Here is a 16826-nt window from a genome sequence, read left to right as displayed (position 1 = left end):
TTCTTCAGGAAGGATATTGTAGGCCATTTATCTTGTAGGCTCATCCACAAGAGCAAGACATTCAGTCACAAAGGCCACAAAAACCAAGGCTGGGTGAATTTGTGCATCAGTGTGTGTGTGTGCGGCTCTGTTGTAGAATTCATTGGGGGTAAAAGGGTTCAGCTGAGGACAGCGCTACAACGGAGCCACACCTCCAACGGCTAGTAGGAACAGTCTCAGCTGTGCTTGGGATGTAAATTAGAGAGTGACTGCAGCAGCCGCCAGAACATGACAGCGTGTATTAATGCTCAGCTAATGTGCGAGCGTGTTCTCATTAATATGGAGAAGGGCTGTTGATACAAAAGACGCTTTTCGCGGATATAAAAGAACGTATCTGAAGCAAACAGGGAATGATCCTGGAGACAGGTTTCTAAAAAATCTGTCTTGCTTTTCAAGTGCCTTCGCATTTGTGATTCAGAAGCGCTACAGCCTTCGAACAGCTTCAGAAAAAGGTGCACGGTGACAAACTTCTCAAGATATAAAACTGAGAATTCGGTGTCTGCACATCGTACCACCACGCATTTGGGAAAACGTTCCTCTGTGGATTTCCAGAAATTGACAGTGGAGGGCAAAAAATCTACATGTGATGCAACCAGGGGACATTTCCTGCGGCCCATTTTAAAAGTCTTTCCTATCTTAAACTTTCTTCTGGTAAAATGGATCTGCATACTTTTTGAAAGCACCATTTCTCGATAAAGCGTTTGTGTGTCTGGTCTAATATGACATTACAGTACAGTGTAACTTTAATTAACCCATATTAAGTACATGTAACTACCAGTATTTTGTTGGGCAAGTACACTGTAAATGCACATACTGTAAAATAAAGTGCGAACAGTACAATGATCTGACAGACTCAACTCAAAATGTAATCACGATTCACTAGCTCCTGTCACGCTTGATCCAGGCCTGGCCCACCATCAACCTCCCATCTGTATCCCATCTGCACATCCGACATCATTCATAATCACCACCTGCACTCCTCCTACTGCCAACAGGTTAGATTACTACCTCATTCTTCACCTACACTCATTAATTAGAATTTGTGTGTGCATGCAAGTTTATTTGTGTACATTTGAATGACTTCAAACATGCCAGCCAGAGAAGGATAGGTAGTTGTTTCCTTCATTGCCTGAATATCTCAGCAGGGCCGGATTATCCAATGTGTATTATGGGCCCGGGCGCACATGGGGTCCAAGCAAGGGGAAGAACATTTCAGATAACTGTGTTCCCGCACAGTATATTTGAGCATTGCACTTAAGAATATTTTTAAGAACGTCCTATTATTTATCTTTAAAAAGTTTTTATATTTTCTCTTAAGAGCAGTTTTGTGAATCTGGCGTGTTTGTGTGTGAATTATGGAAGTCTGGTAGAACTGAATTGGTATACTGTAGATGTGGTAGTATGTGCTGCTTGCATATACTATGAGTTACAGTATGCAGGGAAATGTCTTAATATTGTTCCTGCTGGTCGAGGAAAGTATTGTTGCAATCATGAGGTGTAAATCCTGTATGATGAAGGATGTGTACAGGTGTTGATGTGGTCCTCCAAGGTTGTGATCATAGTTTGCAACTTGTCAATGTAGTCCTGTATAAGATAGAGGTGTTTCCTACACATAGTACCCTATAATTCAAAACTTTATTGTGTGCATGTGTGTTTATGGTGGGGGATGGTAAATACACACACTTAACTTTGTAACCCCTGGGCACAAAGACACTTGTGCCTAGGGGCCTTTGAATTCTTAATCCGGGGCCTGCATCTCAGCTGTTGTTCCTTGTCACTGTCACCTTCGGCTTGCTCACGGGGGGATTGTGAGGGACAAGTTTTATTTAAAGCTGCTTAAGAACAAAAGGTATTGAAATAGGTGCCAATCAAACTGAATTTATGGTAATTTACGATAAAAAAAAGACGTATAAAAATGCAATGCTCCCCAGAAATACAAGGCTGGGGAATAAACACAGGTCAAGTGCAATGAGAACACGATCATGTCCATAGACTGTTTCTGAGAAAGACACAGTGATATGATGTATGTTTGTGAAAATACAAAGAGAAAATAAAGTGTCTCTGAGTGCAAATTTGTTTAAGTGAGTCTACATGTATCTCCAACCCTGTTCCAGGAGAGCTACCGTTATGCAGACTGCAGCTCCAACCCTGTTTCAAAACAGCTGTTTAGAATTATCAAGCAACCCTGAACACCTTGAATAGTTGCTTCAGCTGTGTTAGGGTTGGAGCTGAAATCTTCAGGAAGGTAGCTCACCAGGAACAGGGTTGGAGAGCCCTGTGTTAGAGAGAATCAGTAAAGGCAAGCTCACACTAGGTGATTTTCGGCTGGATTTTGCAGTCGTGGACAGAGTTCCAAGGTATGCGACAAAACCTTCGGATTGCGACCAAATCGGGGTTCGTTTCGGTCACTGAAGTTCATTGAGTAAAAGCAGGTCAGCAACGTGATCTGAACATGTTCCAAGCTATCCCAGAGGAGTTTTGTTAAACACAAAAGAAGATATTTTGAAGAATGTAGGAAAGCAGAGAGTTTTGACTATACAATTGTAATTGTTTGGTTACAAGCATTCTTCCAAATATCTTTCTTTGTGTTCATCAGAACAAAGAAATGTAAACAGACTTTTGTATACAACATTTTTGGAACACATTTTTCTGGTAACATAATACTATGTGGGCATTTATAAATACAAAACAACGCAAGGCACAAAAAAACCAAGGCTACTTCAAAAATGTTAAAATCAGCCTTCTTAATCTATCTGAAAGAATGGACTACTTCAAACTCAGTGAAAATGCACAGTACATTAGCCCTCATTATTGTAATTTTCTTTTTATTCTTAACATTACGATGTTCCATATACAGTGGTCCTGTATAATAGCTTTTGTCTAACAATTTACTTCTCAAATGAGAAAAATGCTCCATCACCAGGTACCTTTGGATCCTAAGAGCATTTATGCAATGCTACATTGTCCATGATAAATCAAATCCCACAGGGAAGGACACAGCAAGTCCACACAGAACTGAACTCATATAGTCTCATCATGTCTAATGAGTTTTCACCACTGGGCACAAGGAAATATTCTCTAGACAGGACACATAATTGGGGGATAGCTAGGGAGCTTCCAGCTTAACAACTAACCGTTCCAACAGCTCTCTAACACATTGTTAAAACCCTAATAAATGTGGATTTTTCTTGGTAGAATAGAATAGAACATAGATAGATATAAATAATAAAGACAATTCTAGAACAATCTCATAACTGAATAAAAAGGCGATAAAATAATTCAATTACATTTTATTTATATAGCGCTTTTCACAATGTGCATTGTTCCAAAACAGCTTTACAGGAGAAAAACTGAAAAACTGAAAAACACAAAAAAAGGTCAAACAGCACAGTGCATGGCGTTTATAGAACAATTGAGATTATTCTATTTAATCATATCTAATGTCAGCAGTCTCCCGGTGGTTATTTAGCATATTTTGCATTAAATGAATGCTTGGCTGGAAAGATGCGTCTTTAATCTACATTTAAATTGGGCGAGTGTGTCTGATCCTCGAATAATATCAGGAAGGCTATTCCAGAGTTAAGGTGCTACGTATGAGAAAGTTCGACCCCTTTTGGTGGATTTAGTTATTCTAGGTGTTATCAAAAGTCTGGTGTTTTGAGATCTTTTATCAAAAGTCTGGTGTTTTGAGATCTTTTATCAAAAGTCTGGTGTTTTGAGATCTTAGAGAGCGTGATGGTTTTTAGTTTAATAGAAGCTCTGTTATGTAGGTAGGGACTAAACCCTTTTAAGGCTTTATATGTAATTAAAATAACTTTACTTAATGGGTAGCCAGTGAAGGGTTGAGAAAATTGGGGTTATGTGATCGTATTTTCTGGACCTGGTTAGAACTCTGGCAGCTGAATTCTGAACTAACTGTAGTTTGTTTATTGATGATGCAGGACAAACACTAAGTAGCGCATTACAGTAGTCAAGTCTTGAGGTCACAAATGCATGAATAAGCTTCTCCGCGTCCGCAACACATAGAATATTTCGTAATTTGGTAGAAGGTTGTTTTTGTGACACTTGAGATGTGATTTCGAAATCACAGGTTGCTGTCTAATATAACGCCTAGATCTTTTACTGTATTTGTTAGAGTAACAGTGCAACTTTCAATATGCAGGTTATAATCATTTGGTCCAAGTGTCTTTGGTCCAATAATATAATATAGTAATATTTCATTTTATTCTAGTTTAAAAGAAGGAAATTACAAGTCATTAAATGTTTTATATCTTCGATGCACTGCCAATTTGAATAGCAGGAAGGAATTATCTGGAAGCTAATTCCATGTTTCCTAATAATGTTTCCAAGGGGCAGCATGTATATGGTGAATATAAAGGGTCCTACAACTGATCCCTGAGGTAATCCATAATTTACTTTTGTAAGATTTGATGATTCCCCATTTAAATGGACAAAGTGATGTCTGTCTGATAAGTAAGATGTGAACCATTGTAGAGCCTGTCCCTGAATACAGGTATAATTGTTTAGGCAATCTAAAAATATGTTATGGTCTACAGTATCGAACGCAGCACTAAGGTCAAGCAGGACTAGGAGTGAGATGTAACCATCATCTGATGCTATATGCAGGTTGTTTGCAATATTAACAAACGCAGTTTTAGTACTATGTTGAGGTCTAAAGTCTGACTGAAATTTTTCATGCATGTCATTCTTTTGTAAGAAAGAGCAAAACTGAGTGGACACTACTTTTTCTAGTATTTTAGACAGGTAAGGGAGATTTTAAATCTGTCTATAGATTCCTAGTTCATTGGGGTCTAAATTTGGTTTCTTGATAAGAGGCTTAATGATTGCCAGTTTATAGGGTCCCGGGGCATGGCCTAGATTAATTGGCGAGTTGATATTAGTAGTCGAGGTAATTTATCTACCTGTAGATAAAGAGTTATACGGCTGATTTCTGCAGTACGAAGTGTGCATGTTATAAGATGGCGACCAGTGACATAGTCGCTTTGAGGTATAATATCTATATTGGTTAGATCGGCTCCCTGAGATATAATCAAGCCTAGTTTATGATTAAATTGATGAGTGGGTCTATTGATGTGTTATGTTACTAATGCATTGTTAGCACCATCTACGTTGATATTAAAATCTCCGACAATCAGTACTTTATCAACATTAACAAATAGGTCTTTCAGAAAATCAGTGTAGGGCCCATAGGGTCTATACACAGTAGCCAATGTGAGAGAAAGCAATGTTTTTTACTTTTGCTTGGAACAATTAAGTTCAACGCAAACTTGCTCTGAGTTACAGTAAGAAAGTCTCTAAAGATTGTTGCGACACCACCACCTCAACCATCCGGACGTGGCTCATGCCACAGTAGATTGGTGGGGTAGACTCATTTAGAAAATAAGATGATTTAATTTACCTGGTTCCTTCTGGAGCATCCGCAGGCAAAGGTAAGGGTGCTTGATCTTTCTCCCAGGAGATACTTGGGGTGGGCAAACCATCTACATAGCATTCAAACCGGGCAGTGCCACCTACTGGCACAACCTGAGGTTCAGGATCCTGAAGAAAAGGAGACAAGCCTGCGAGAGAGAAGGTAAGAGAACCAAAACATTTGTGTAAATGAATCTAAAGGGTGATATATGATGATCCAATGATGCATCCACATACTGACTTAAACCCAGCTCAAATGGTTTAAAACAAGCCCCCACATAAAGCACAACATCAGACTGGTTAAACATTTTATATTTTTGACTTTTACAGAGCATGCTGCCTAAGGCAAACCCACACCACATGAGATTTACTGGAATACCAGCAGCATGTGTCTGAGAATAGTAATTTTAGAAATATATTTTAAAAAGCTATTTGAGATAAAGATTAATATAGCCGCAAAGTGAAGGCACCACTTCATAACAGCAACAAGTAGCAAATTGAGAATGAAAACATAAATGACTGTTTAAACGAGGACCGCCTTCCCCCGCCGCTGTCACCACCAAGCGAGTAAAGAATAAGATAATTATCATGATAGCTACAGGCATGTGACTGCTGTTAAGAGTCATTGCTTAGCGCTGAGGATCTGGTCGTACAGATGACAGATAACGGAGGTATATTACAAAACCATGTACTCCTCATGAACTGTATGTGCTGGACACCATAACTGCACTGACTTCTCAATGGAGGACATGGACTATATAGAGTGAATAGAATCCAAGTACTGTCTCTCCCCACATTTACAATATCACAATGTTCCTGGAAGAATTTCAAAACAGTGTCTGTAGAACATACTGCCAGCCTTCGATGGACACATCACATTATTTACCAAAACCTTTTTATGATTTGTATATTTAACAAAATGATTGATGCATATTCAACTTTTGTGACATATAGAATCTTTAGCCATATTAAACTGAAAAAACACACCCATGTTGCCTCTAAAATAGCTTTGACGTCCATCAATGTGTACAACTGACACTATTGTAAGCTTTACATTGTATGCATAAATAAACTGTATGTTTTCCAGTAGGAACAGTATGACTACGTTCACAAATATCCCATATTTCATCCGAAAGAATAATTTAAAGATGCTTAAAGATAAGAAAATATTATTTATAGTTATGAAGAAAAGCCAATTAATGAAACCTAAAGTTCAATTGTTGACATTTCATTTTGACATGTCAGATGAGGAACAAAATTTGTTTTCTATCACTATAAATCAAAAACAATAAAATGTCTTTTTAAAATATCTGAGCGTGTCAAATCTGATCTGATATTGTATCTCAATGCCAAGTCAGCATGGAAACATCTACAAGGCCACACAACTCTGCACAGGACATCAATTTATGAATAGTGCCCAAGGTGAAAGCTTGGCTCATGAATATTAGAGGTTACATTAGGGTGAGCATATTTATATATTTATATTCATGAGCCCAGTTTTACCAAGCTGGGCGACCTGACTCTGCCCCCGGCAGAATCAGGTCATCCACGAGTAATTTGGCAACCGGGTCTCTCACAAACTTGCGGTGCGTATCGGAAGAAAGAGGGTGCGTGTCGGGTCTCTCCCTGGTCCCGTCGTGTCAGGCTCTACGCCAGAGTTGAATTTATCTTAATTTTGTCAGTTTATACAAAAAAAAACGATTTGCCAGGAACATAGATTATAATTTGAATATAGAAACTGTTGCATTAGAAACTGGGCCTCTCCCTGGTCCGGTCGCGTCAGGCTCTCCGCCAGGAGGCGTGCCCTCCTATCTGGCTATCCGTGACATATAGTTCTTCACGCGGCGCTGTGGTATCGCTGCCTTCAGGAGGGATTCCGATTTAGGGGCGTTCAGTCGTAATGGTTTTACGCCAGTGGCTCCTCAGCCAAGTGCACAAACCAAATGTCTGAACCTGCGGCTCCTCTGGTACTGAGCAGGATTACTGCCGCAAAACAACACGGCATCAGTAGGGTAAAACTAACCTATCTCCCGACGGTCTAAACCCAACTCACGTTCCCTGTTAGTGGGTGAACAATCCAACGCTTGGCGAATACTGCTTCGCAATGATAGGAAGAACCGACATCGAAGGATCAAGAATGGGCTTGTTTTGAACCCCTTGTTTTGGTGCCACTGGGCTGTAGTCTGATCTCTCTCTCTCTCTCTCTGCTCAGGAGCTTCAATAAACACAATCCACCCCTGTGCTAACCAGGTGAGAACAAGACTGAACTCCAGCCAAGCAAAGAGAAGTCCAAAAACAATGCGGCAGAGAGAAACAAAAGATGTTACGTGGTAAGAAAGTAAAAATAAAGAAAAATTATTTTACGGACCATAAAACTGTATTTTGCTAATTATATATTGTCTTCCCTATGACCATGGAATTATTTATCTTATTTATATTTACAATACATTATTTGCGTAATGTTTCACTCACAGCTGAGTCTCTGTCTCTTGGTAAAACTGCACCCTTCACATAAAATGGAGTTCTGAAGAAGGTACTACCGATGTACTGTCAATATTTTCATAACACTCATGCTGACAGATGTTTAACCATGCAGTATAATTTTATTTGAGTGGCACAAATCATTTACATTAGCAGACTTGGTCCTGTATACTGTTGTTGGATTTTACATCATTTTAATAAACCAGAATACTTGTGGCCTGTAGAGACACTAATGTTCCATAAGAATACGGTGTACGGCTATATTCTGTACTTTATACAAACCCAGACCATTCAAGGACCCTGTGCTTTTGTACAACCACACAGGTGGTTCATATGAAGGAGTCTGAATCATCACCACTCTGAGAATACGTGTGTATCATCTAAATGTCATCTTGATCCGTTATCAGCAAAATGTTATTTTAGCGTTTGGTCAGATGCAATGCATCATTAAAATGTTACTCAGTGATGTTAAAGCAATTTCAGATGTTTTTACATTGATCATTTAGAATTAACAAACAACAATCATGAACAACTATCACTTAACATAAAAATGCATGTTGATCCACGGGGTCAAAACAGTATTAAGAATCAAGCATGTAAAAGTATGTGAAAGCTATTTCGTTATTGTTAATTCAGTTATTCTTGTGAACTAAATTTGAATTATTTAGGGATTTTTACAGTTCCTTTTTTTAATTACTACCATTTTGCATTTGTTATTAAAGGGCATGTTTATATAAATTTTTTGTGTAATATTAAACTCTGCCTGTCAAAATTATTTCCAGCATCCGGGTTACCATGTGTTATCAGTTTCCAGTGGTTGTTATTTGGGAATTTCAGACCATGGATTGTCACAATTGGCCAATCAGAATCAATTATTCCTGAGTGCCGTGTAATAAATGCTGTTAGTACAATGTTTGTAGACAATAATTAGAAAGTCACACTTTCCATTTGATGCACATTTTAGAAGATGTCTTGGCGTTGGTGAAGCAGTTAAGCCTGCCAGTAGGGTTACATTCCTGGGCCACGTATAGGTGTGTGCGAGATATATCGTGTGCGATGATATCATAAATCTTGTTTCAACGATGTGCAAAATCATATTATCGAGTATGTCATGCATTTATAAGCGCCACTAAAAACATCACCCAGTGTTCACAAATACTTTGGTCAAGCACTGCGTGTGCACATTCACAGCGTTGTTAGCAATTTAGCAGATCGCGCTGTCCCTGTCAGCTCGGTGTTTGCTCTTAAATGGTGCGGCTGGTAGCAGAGGTGCTCGAGCGCGCGATCACACATTGGACAGGTGAAGTGATGTTACTCGAGGAGTTCATTTGTGTTTTCCTGACGAATACTGTCAGTTCGAAAGACAAAATCCATATATACGTACTTGATTTCGGCCCCAATGCAATGCTCTGATGTGGGAGCTAAAACATAAGCAACCCACACAAGTTTGCTTTTGGTAGGCTACTTTTCTATTACAGTATGCTTCTTGCTTGTATGCTGTGCAGTTCACCGAACACCGTGATGTGTTGTGCTTCTACTTAAATGATTCCATTTAAAGACCGTTTCTGTAAAGGGTTAGTTTACTCAAAATAACATTAAAATATGATTTATTCTAACATCTTTTATTTACCCTTATGTAGTTGAAAACCTGTATATGACACTTCTGTGAAACACAAAAGAAGATATTTTGAGAAATGTCTGAATGTTTTTGTGTGCATACAAGTGATTGTCAAAGGTTGACATGAGAATGAATCAATGATGTCAGGATTTGATCAGTAAATCTTTCTCGTTCTCAATCAATAATATCAACAATGAATGTCCTGGTAACATGTAAAATGGAGCTAGTACAACATAAGACTATTGGATACAAAATATCGCGTTCTTATCGTTATTGTAAAATCCCAGAGAATGTCTAGAAATAATTTGTTTGCAAATATCGCACACCCCTAGCCACATATGTTTATACTCACTAGCGCTATAGAGGCTGATAGTGCGGCTGGTCAAGGCTCCAGTCGAGCTGGTACTGAGGCAGCTGTATCCGCCCTCCACACCCACCGGAGCCTGGCCATCTGTGGTGGTGGGCAAGATGAGCAGGGAGCCATTGGGCAAAGGGCGGATGGTCTGAGCCTCGGAGAGAACCACACCATCCCGCAGCCAGGTCACGGTGAGTGGTGGATCAGTGGCCCCGAGGTGGCAGTCCAGCAGCAGAGGGCGGTCAGGGTCCAGAACCACATGTACAGGACCGGCACCACAGCTCAGCTCTACTGAAAGGGGCTTCTCTAATTATCCAGTGAGAGAACGGAGAGGGAGAAAGAGAGAGAGAGAGAGAGAGAGAGAGAGAAAGAGAGACAGATTTGAGACTGGCTTAGATAATGTTTACAAACTTGATGGTAAGGCATCATCAGTCCTCTTGACAATTAATTTAACAACACAAAATTACAAATTACATTTAATTTCAACAAAGCAAATCTTTCAGCAATGTAAAGCAATCAGGAAAAACACAATTTGCAACAATCCAGATCCTACAGAACAGAGCTATGCACGCTGTTAGTCATGTCAAGCAAGAGGCAATAATTTTATAACGACTATGCTAATCAGCCATAACACTATGCCAGCATACCCTACACACACACACACACACACACACTAAGACCACACATTGAGCGCACATTGGTCTTCCACATTTTCGTGCTGCAGTAAACTTCCAATTAATTACGCTAATGGGAAATGGAATTATTTCCCAGATTAAAGTGGAAGCTGACCCTCCGGCATGCCTGTGTGTGTGTGTGTGGGTGTGTGTATGTCAGCAAGGAAATGCAGCATAGAAACAGGTAGCCAAGAAAAGGGGAAGTGGAAAAACAACATTACTGGTCAGATGGATGAAAGCCGAGCATATACAGCAGGTCGAAACTCCATAAAATTGTATGACATCTAGCTTTCTGCTCTTTTGTTTATAAAATAATTTATATAACTCCATTATGTTTTCTGCCAATAACAATATAGAATGAATTAGCTTTGTACTGTACATAAAGTACTGTTTACTATTTTGGTTTCAATATCAAGTAAAGACAAAACTACAGAATTACACAACAACATCATCAAACAATACAACAAGGTGGTATTAAGGTAAGGAACACAATCTAAGAAACATAGATTTAAAAATCATCTCGACGTTCGAATGTCATGGTGACATGGCCGAAACCAACAAGTGTCACGAAAAACCTAATTTCAGGCAGCGGAAGGAGGTGGGAAAACAAAGACTTCATTTACAAAACACTGGGCAAGGCATGGCATGGCATGGCATGGCAAGGCAAGGCAAGGCAAGGCACATATGCCAAAGAACATATGCCAAACGAACGAGCACAGGAGCACATAGACAAGAGGGCCTTAAATAGGGAGACTAACAAAGGAGATAACAATGGACAGGTGTGGGTAATGAAACACAGGCGGGAAGTTAACCAGGAAACACCTGATAACAATATGTTTCTCTCCACACAAAACACGTGGCTCTGTCATGATTCTGCCACTAGACTTGGAAATAAAGACAAAAGAGGGCAGAACCATGAAAACGAGATTCAAAAGTTAAGATTCGTGGAGCCTGTGTGCAGCCACAGTGATGTATTGTACTACATCCAAAAGTATTTAACCATATATGCATACATTTACCTGTACAAGACATCATTAACCAACTGAAGTTGTGTGGATTACTTATGTGGTGGATAAATAGACCTTTCCAGCTTAAAAAATGGAGCACTGTCTAATGCCATTGCAGCCAAGGAAGAGCTAGAATTTGGAATATTATTACTTCCAAGGGGCCGTAAACGGGGCAATGACGTACTTCCGCTAAAATATCAGCCAGCTAAGCTAACTTCTGCTCTCATAGTTCGGAGGAAATTTTTTATCAAGCAATAACAATATGTTTACTAAGAAAAAAAAATTATTCAGCGAACCGACAGCACTATGGGCTTAGCATTGCTATGTGCTCTGTGATCAAGCCTCGAGTAAGTGGAAAAGTTTACTTAAATCCACTGAAATGGATAGCCTGAAGCACTTCTTCTTGGTTGTCGATGTATGATGTGCATCCTATGCGCATCTTGAATTGACCGAGTGAAAAACGTTATTGTTCCCTATTGGTGCTACGTGCGCAAAACGTAACAAAGCTGGCTGAGATTTTAGCAGAAGTACACCATCGCTCCCTGTGCACATACCTGAAAATTTGCCTATAAGTTAATTAAGGCATAAATGTTTCATTTCACAAGTCCTTTAACATGATATAAACATAAAGCTGTAAAAGTCCACCTTTTGCTTACCAAGCAGAAAGCACACAGACTGACAGAGAGCGACTCATAATAAATTCAGCACAAGCAGAACTGCAGGGTACACACACAATCACCTACCTCTGTTTGTAGGTGAAAATAAGGTCCCTGAGCCTTTGGCTCGAAGAACCCTGGCACCATTCCAACTGAGACCTTATTAGAACAAATGTGTGTGTCTATGTGTAAATCTAAAAAATGTGAAGCAGCTGTCCTGTATCTAAGGCATGAGAGATCTGTGTGCCAGAACAACAGAGACACTGGCCTACTTTCACCGGTCATTACCAGTCAGGGATTGAATGTAGAATCAGTTCAATAGACAGTCACCTGAGCTCACCTTCACAGTCATTAAAGGCATTTGCTGCTTTTTATCTGTGCTTTTCCAGCCAACACGTAGAGTCCAATGAAGTTTTGCACAGTAGCCAGTCAATTGTAAGGATGACGAATACAAAAAAATGTATATGAAAATTTGAGACTGTATGTGCAAAAACCTTCAGATATAAGATTAAAATACAAGGAGTATTCACTGTTCCGGCTCTTTCTCCCCTGAGCCCTGAATAAATTCTACCTCACCACTGTTACAAAAAAGAACAAATGCTTCAAAGTAAATGATTGAAGTGTGTATCATAAAATGAGGCAGTTTTGTACTCTATTACACACACAACACACACCAACTTTCCTGCAGAGTTTGTGATATGGCAATGCTTATGTATTTGTGTCTTACATAAGGGCAATTTCTCACCCCGATGGACCCCTGCTGCTAAGAGCTAACTCTGAGACCAATCCTGCGGGGTATCTCATGGCATGGCAGAGATCCAATCAAATCATCCCTGTAACTGTGCCTTTGCAAATGAAAAGATAACGCTGAACCGAGATGACAGATAGCTGGACAACAATGAACAAAGTTAAGAGATTTGCCATGCACTAATAGTATTTTCCACTGCTGATACAAAATCTGTACTAGCCCAAAGCATTTAACCACTGCAGAGGAAACCAGCACACACAGCACAAACCAAAAAATCCTATTCTTTCTCAATATTCACACACAAGTACATTATCACCTCTGCCATATGTGGTTGTGAATTTATTCATCAATGGTAGCTCCAAACATTTATTCCAAACTCTAGTCCGTTTGGCGAAAGTAGCATAGCGGTGCACTGTGCACCTTATTAAAGACATGAAACACTTGTGACTTAAAGTGGCTGTCTGTAAGAAGGGCCTCTTTGTCGCCATCTCAGTTTGAAATTGCTACTGCAGGTGATGTGCAGAGGTATTTTCCTTACGAAAGTTGTGATTCGGCAGTGCTCAACTGCGCAGAAGCGTCTGATGTTTTGAGTCGTATGTCACGTGTGGCCTGTGACGGTGCACCTGTGAGAATCTTCACTGTACATCAGTAGCACATACTACTTTTACCCGTTAAAATGGCAGATGATAAAACATGAAACAAATAAGGACACAAATAGCGCAAAACTGACGTTTGGCCAGGAGTCTCCCGTTTTGTTATTTCTAATGGAAACTCCCTCAGCACGAACCGAAGATCTCTGAACGCGTCCGTGCATCTCAAATGCTGACAGGTACAGTCATATATCATTCTACACAATACAACTATATATACATAAACTATACGAAAAGCCTTGTCATCATGACCATAATAAGTCTATAAATTTGAGTAAAATCACAGGCTTCACTAATCCCGTGCATGTGCACCACATGAAACACAGATGTGGGGAGACCATTTCTAAATCACACAAGGTCCCCAGATAATACTAATCCCGTGCAAATAGGGCTTAAATTACATTTATCATAATGAACATAACAAAGAGAGTAAGAACAACCGATGAAACTGTGTACCCGTCTGTAACACAACAAGTGCGCTACAGTTTTTGTGTTATCTATTGAAATATAAAAATGTCTAAACCTGTTCCGTTCAGAAGAAATAAATCCATGTCTGCCAATATTAATTCTTGTTTTCGCACGAGTCCTATCAAATTCCCTTTTTTTGTAAACTCTCATCAGTTCGTATATTTCTTGGTTTTCACAACTGAAGAATCCCCAGATGTCAGCACAGCGCTGCTTGGCGTCTAAAAGTACATTTACATTTAGTCATTTAGCAGACACTTTTATCCAAAGCGACTTACAAAGAGTTCGGGGAGCAATAAGCGATATGTCATAAAAGAGCAATAGTACATTAGGTGCTAATACAAAGATTCTAGTTTCAACAATAGCTAGACTACTACTTTCTTTTCATTTGTCTGTCAAGTATTCATCGAAGAGGTGTGTTGTAAGTAGTTTTTTTGAAGGTTGTGGACTCTAATGGAAAGGGGCCACAGATAAATTAATTCAGAGGGCTCAAAATCAAAGAAAGGGTGCTCCTGGGTCTACTAGACTACTTTTTTAAGGATATAGTTTTAAGAAATGATAAACAATTGACTTGCTTGTTTAAAAAGGATGTATGGTAACAAAACTTATGCTACTCAAACGTATGCAATGCTTATAAACTATTTCGTATAACCTCTTCTTTATTATCTGACACTGAATCTGAATAGTTAAACATTTTGCATCGATAACAAAACAAAAAACATACAAAGATAAACTTTCTTAATTAATAAACAAACAAATCTCTTTTTCTAATAAGAAAGTGTCAACATCCTGTTTGAGGACAGATTACAGCAGTTTACACACTTTCTACACACTTTCTAAGCGAACCAATAGTTTCTGGGAAGTAAGCAATGAACAAGGTGGACAAAGGTGGCACTGTGTATGACCATGCGTTTGTAGTACCGGCTGGATGTGTGACATATGCACTGTACAAGCACTAATGATGTTAGGGAGGACGGGGACAGATGGTCTGATTGATAGCCCTGTGCAACAAACCATTTAAATTCACATGGCAACATGTCTGTGTGAGTGCATTTGTATCATATCCAGTGTACAGTGCCAGCTATTACCCAGCAGCATAATATAATCACTGAGAGAGAGACAGAGACAGACAGACAGAGACAGACAGACAGACAGACAGACAGAGACAGAGACAGAGACAGAGAGAGAGAGAGAGAGAGAGGATAATGAATAGTATAAGTATAGAATGAATAGTAAAATATGACCACCGAAGGATATGTATGTGATACGTCTAACAGATAACAGATTATTAAACTGTGTTTCTCACTTGATGTATGACCTGTGACCTGATACTCTCAACAACTACAAATCTACTCAGATCTGATTCAAATATACTTAGATACATTATCAGTTTATTGTCACAACTGTATACAGTACAAAACCAGAACGCAAGAGACCAGCACCTGCTTGCTTACAGATGGTAGCTACAACCCCTGAGACTTCACCATTGATTCCTTGCCAATATCAAATGGCCAAACATACTTCACAATTGTCCAAATATTTTTAGTAATGAGACCTTTATTGTCATCTGTCTTGGGAGCGTTATGGTGTAATGTAATAAGGATCAGTGTATGCGGTTCGGTTATTTAGTTATACTTTGGGGACCTATCTGTCCTCAGCAGTTCAATAAAAATGAAAAAAAAAACTAGTTGTCTTGTCATAAATCTTAACCTCCACACAATTCCTGTATGGGTGGGATTATAGTCTGTTTTTGGTAACATTAACCATTATATAAAAACAATAGTTCAGGAATAAGAAAAGTTCAAGAATCCCCTGAACAGAACAAAACTCTTTATAACTAAATGTGTGTTGGGCTACAGTACCTACATTTCTCACAGCGGGTAAAATAAATATTGAACACATCACTTACATCTCAGTAAATATATATCTCAAGGTGCTGTTGACAAGAAATGTCACCAGATGTCGTTAATATCCCAAATAATCCATACATACATAGAGAACAAAACAAGTTCACAAATCAAGTTTTATGAAATAAAATAGAATGACACGGGAAAGTATTGAACACGCTTTCTGAAATGTAATTAATACTTTGTACAAAAGCCTTTGTTGTATAGACAGCTTCAAGACGCCTCCTGTATGGAGAAATTAGTCGCATGCATTGCTCAGGTGTGATTTTGGCCCATTCTTCCACACAAACAGTCTTCAAATCTTGAAAGTTCCATGGGCCTCTTCTTAAACTCTGATCTTTAGTTCATCCATAGATTTGATATTGGTTTCAAGTCATGTGATTGGCTGGGCCATTCTAGCAGCTTTTTCAATACTTATTTTACCCGCTGTATTTTGTCATATTTGGTTGCTAAATTTAGGGGATTTTGTACAGAGGTCTTCTTTAAAAGCCTTGTCCATAATATTTCCTAGTGCATATTTTATATTATCTCAAATGTTATTTAAATAATGTGACAGTTTGATTTTTATCACAGCACTTGCTTTCACCCGCTCATCCAAACCTCTACATGCAAAACATCATTCAGAAATAATGTCCGATTACCTAAAGTAACCACTAAACCATGACTACTCAGATCAAATTCAATTAAACATCAGCTCTGAAAGATAGGCTTCACAGTATACTATTGTTAAACCTTATTCCTTAGACAATAATGGCCTCACTGAAAGTTCATGGTTACTGAATGTTCATCCAATCAA

The 16826-nt window shown here is 39.0% G+C and overlaps 1 protein-coding gene across 1 annotated transcript in view; it reads right to left on the bottom strand.

Annotated features, from left to right (window-relative positions):
- The window catches only part of igdcc4 (immunoglobulin superfamily, DCC subclass, member 4), a 71126-nt gene that overhangs the window by 26269 nt on the left and 28031 nt on the right, over positions 1-16826 (bottom strand). The window contains exons 2-3 of the mRNA XM_079466856.1: positions 9921-10229; positions 5459-5618 (exon numbers count right to left, since the gene is read on the bottom strand). Of these exons, the coding sequence (XP_079322982.1) occupies positions 5459-5618; positions 9921-10229 (469 nt within the window). The remainder of the gene's footprint in view (positions 1-5458; positions 5619-9920; positions 10230-16826) is intronic.

This window comes from Barbatula barbatula, assembly GCF_947034865.1.
Source record: "Barbatula barbatula genome assembly, chromosome: 1".
Classification (NCBI taxonomy): domain Eukaryota; kingdom Metazoa; phylum Chordata; class Actinopteri; order Cypriniformes; family Nemacheilidae; genus Barbatula; species Barbatula barbatula.
The sequence above is the reverse complement of the archived record's forward strand: the minus strand, read 5'-3'. Positions and strand labels throughout refer to the sequence as shown.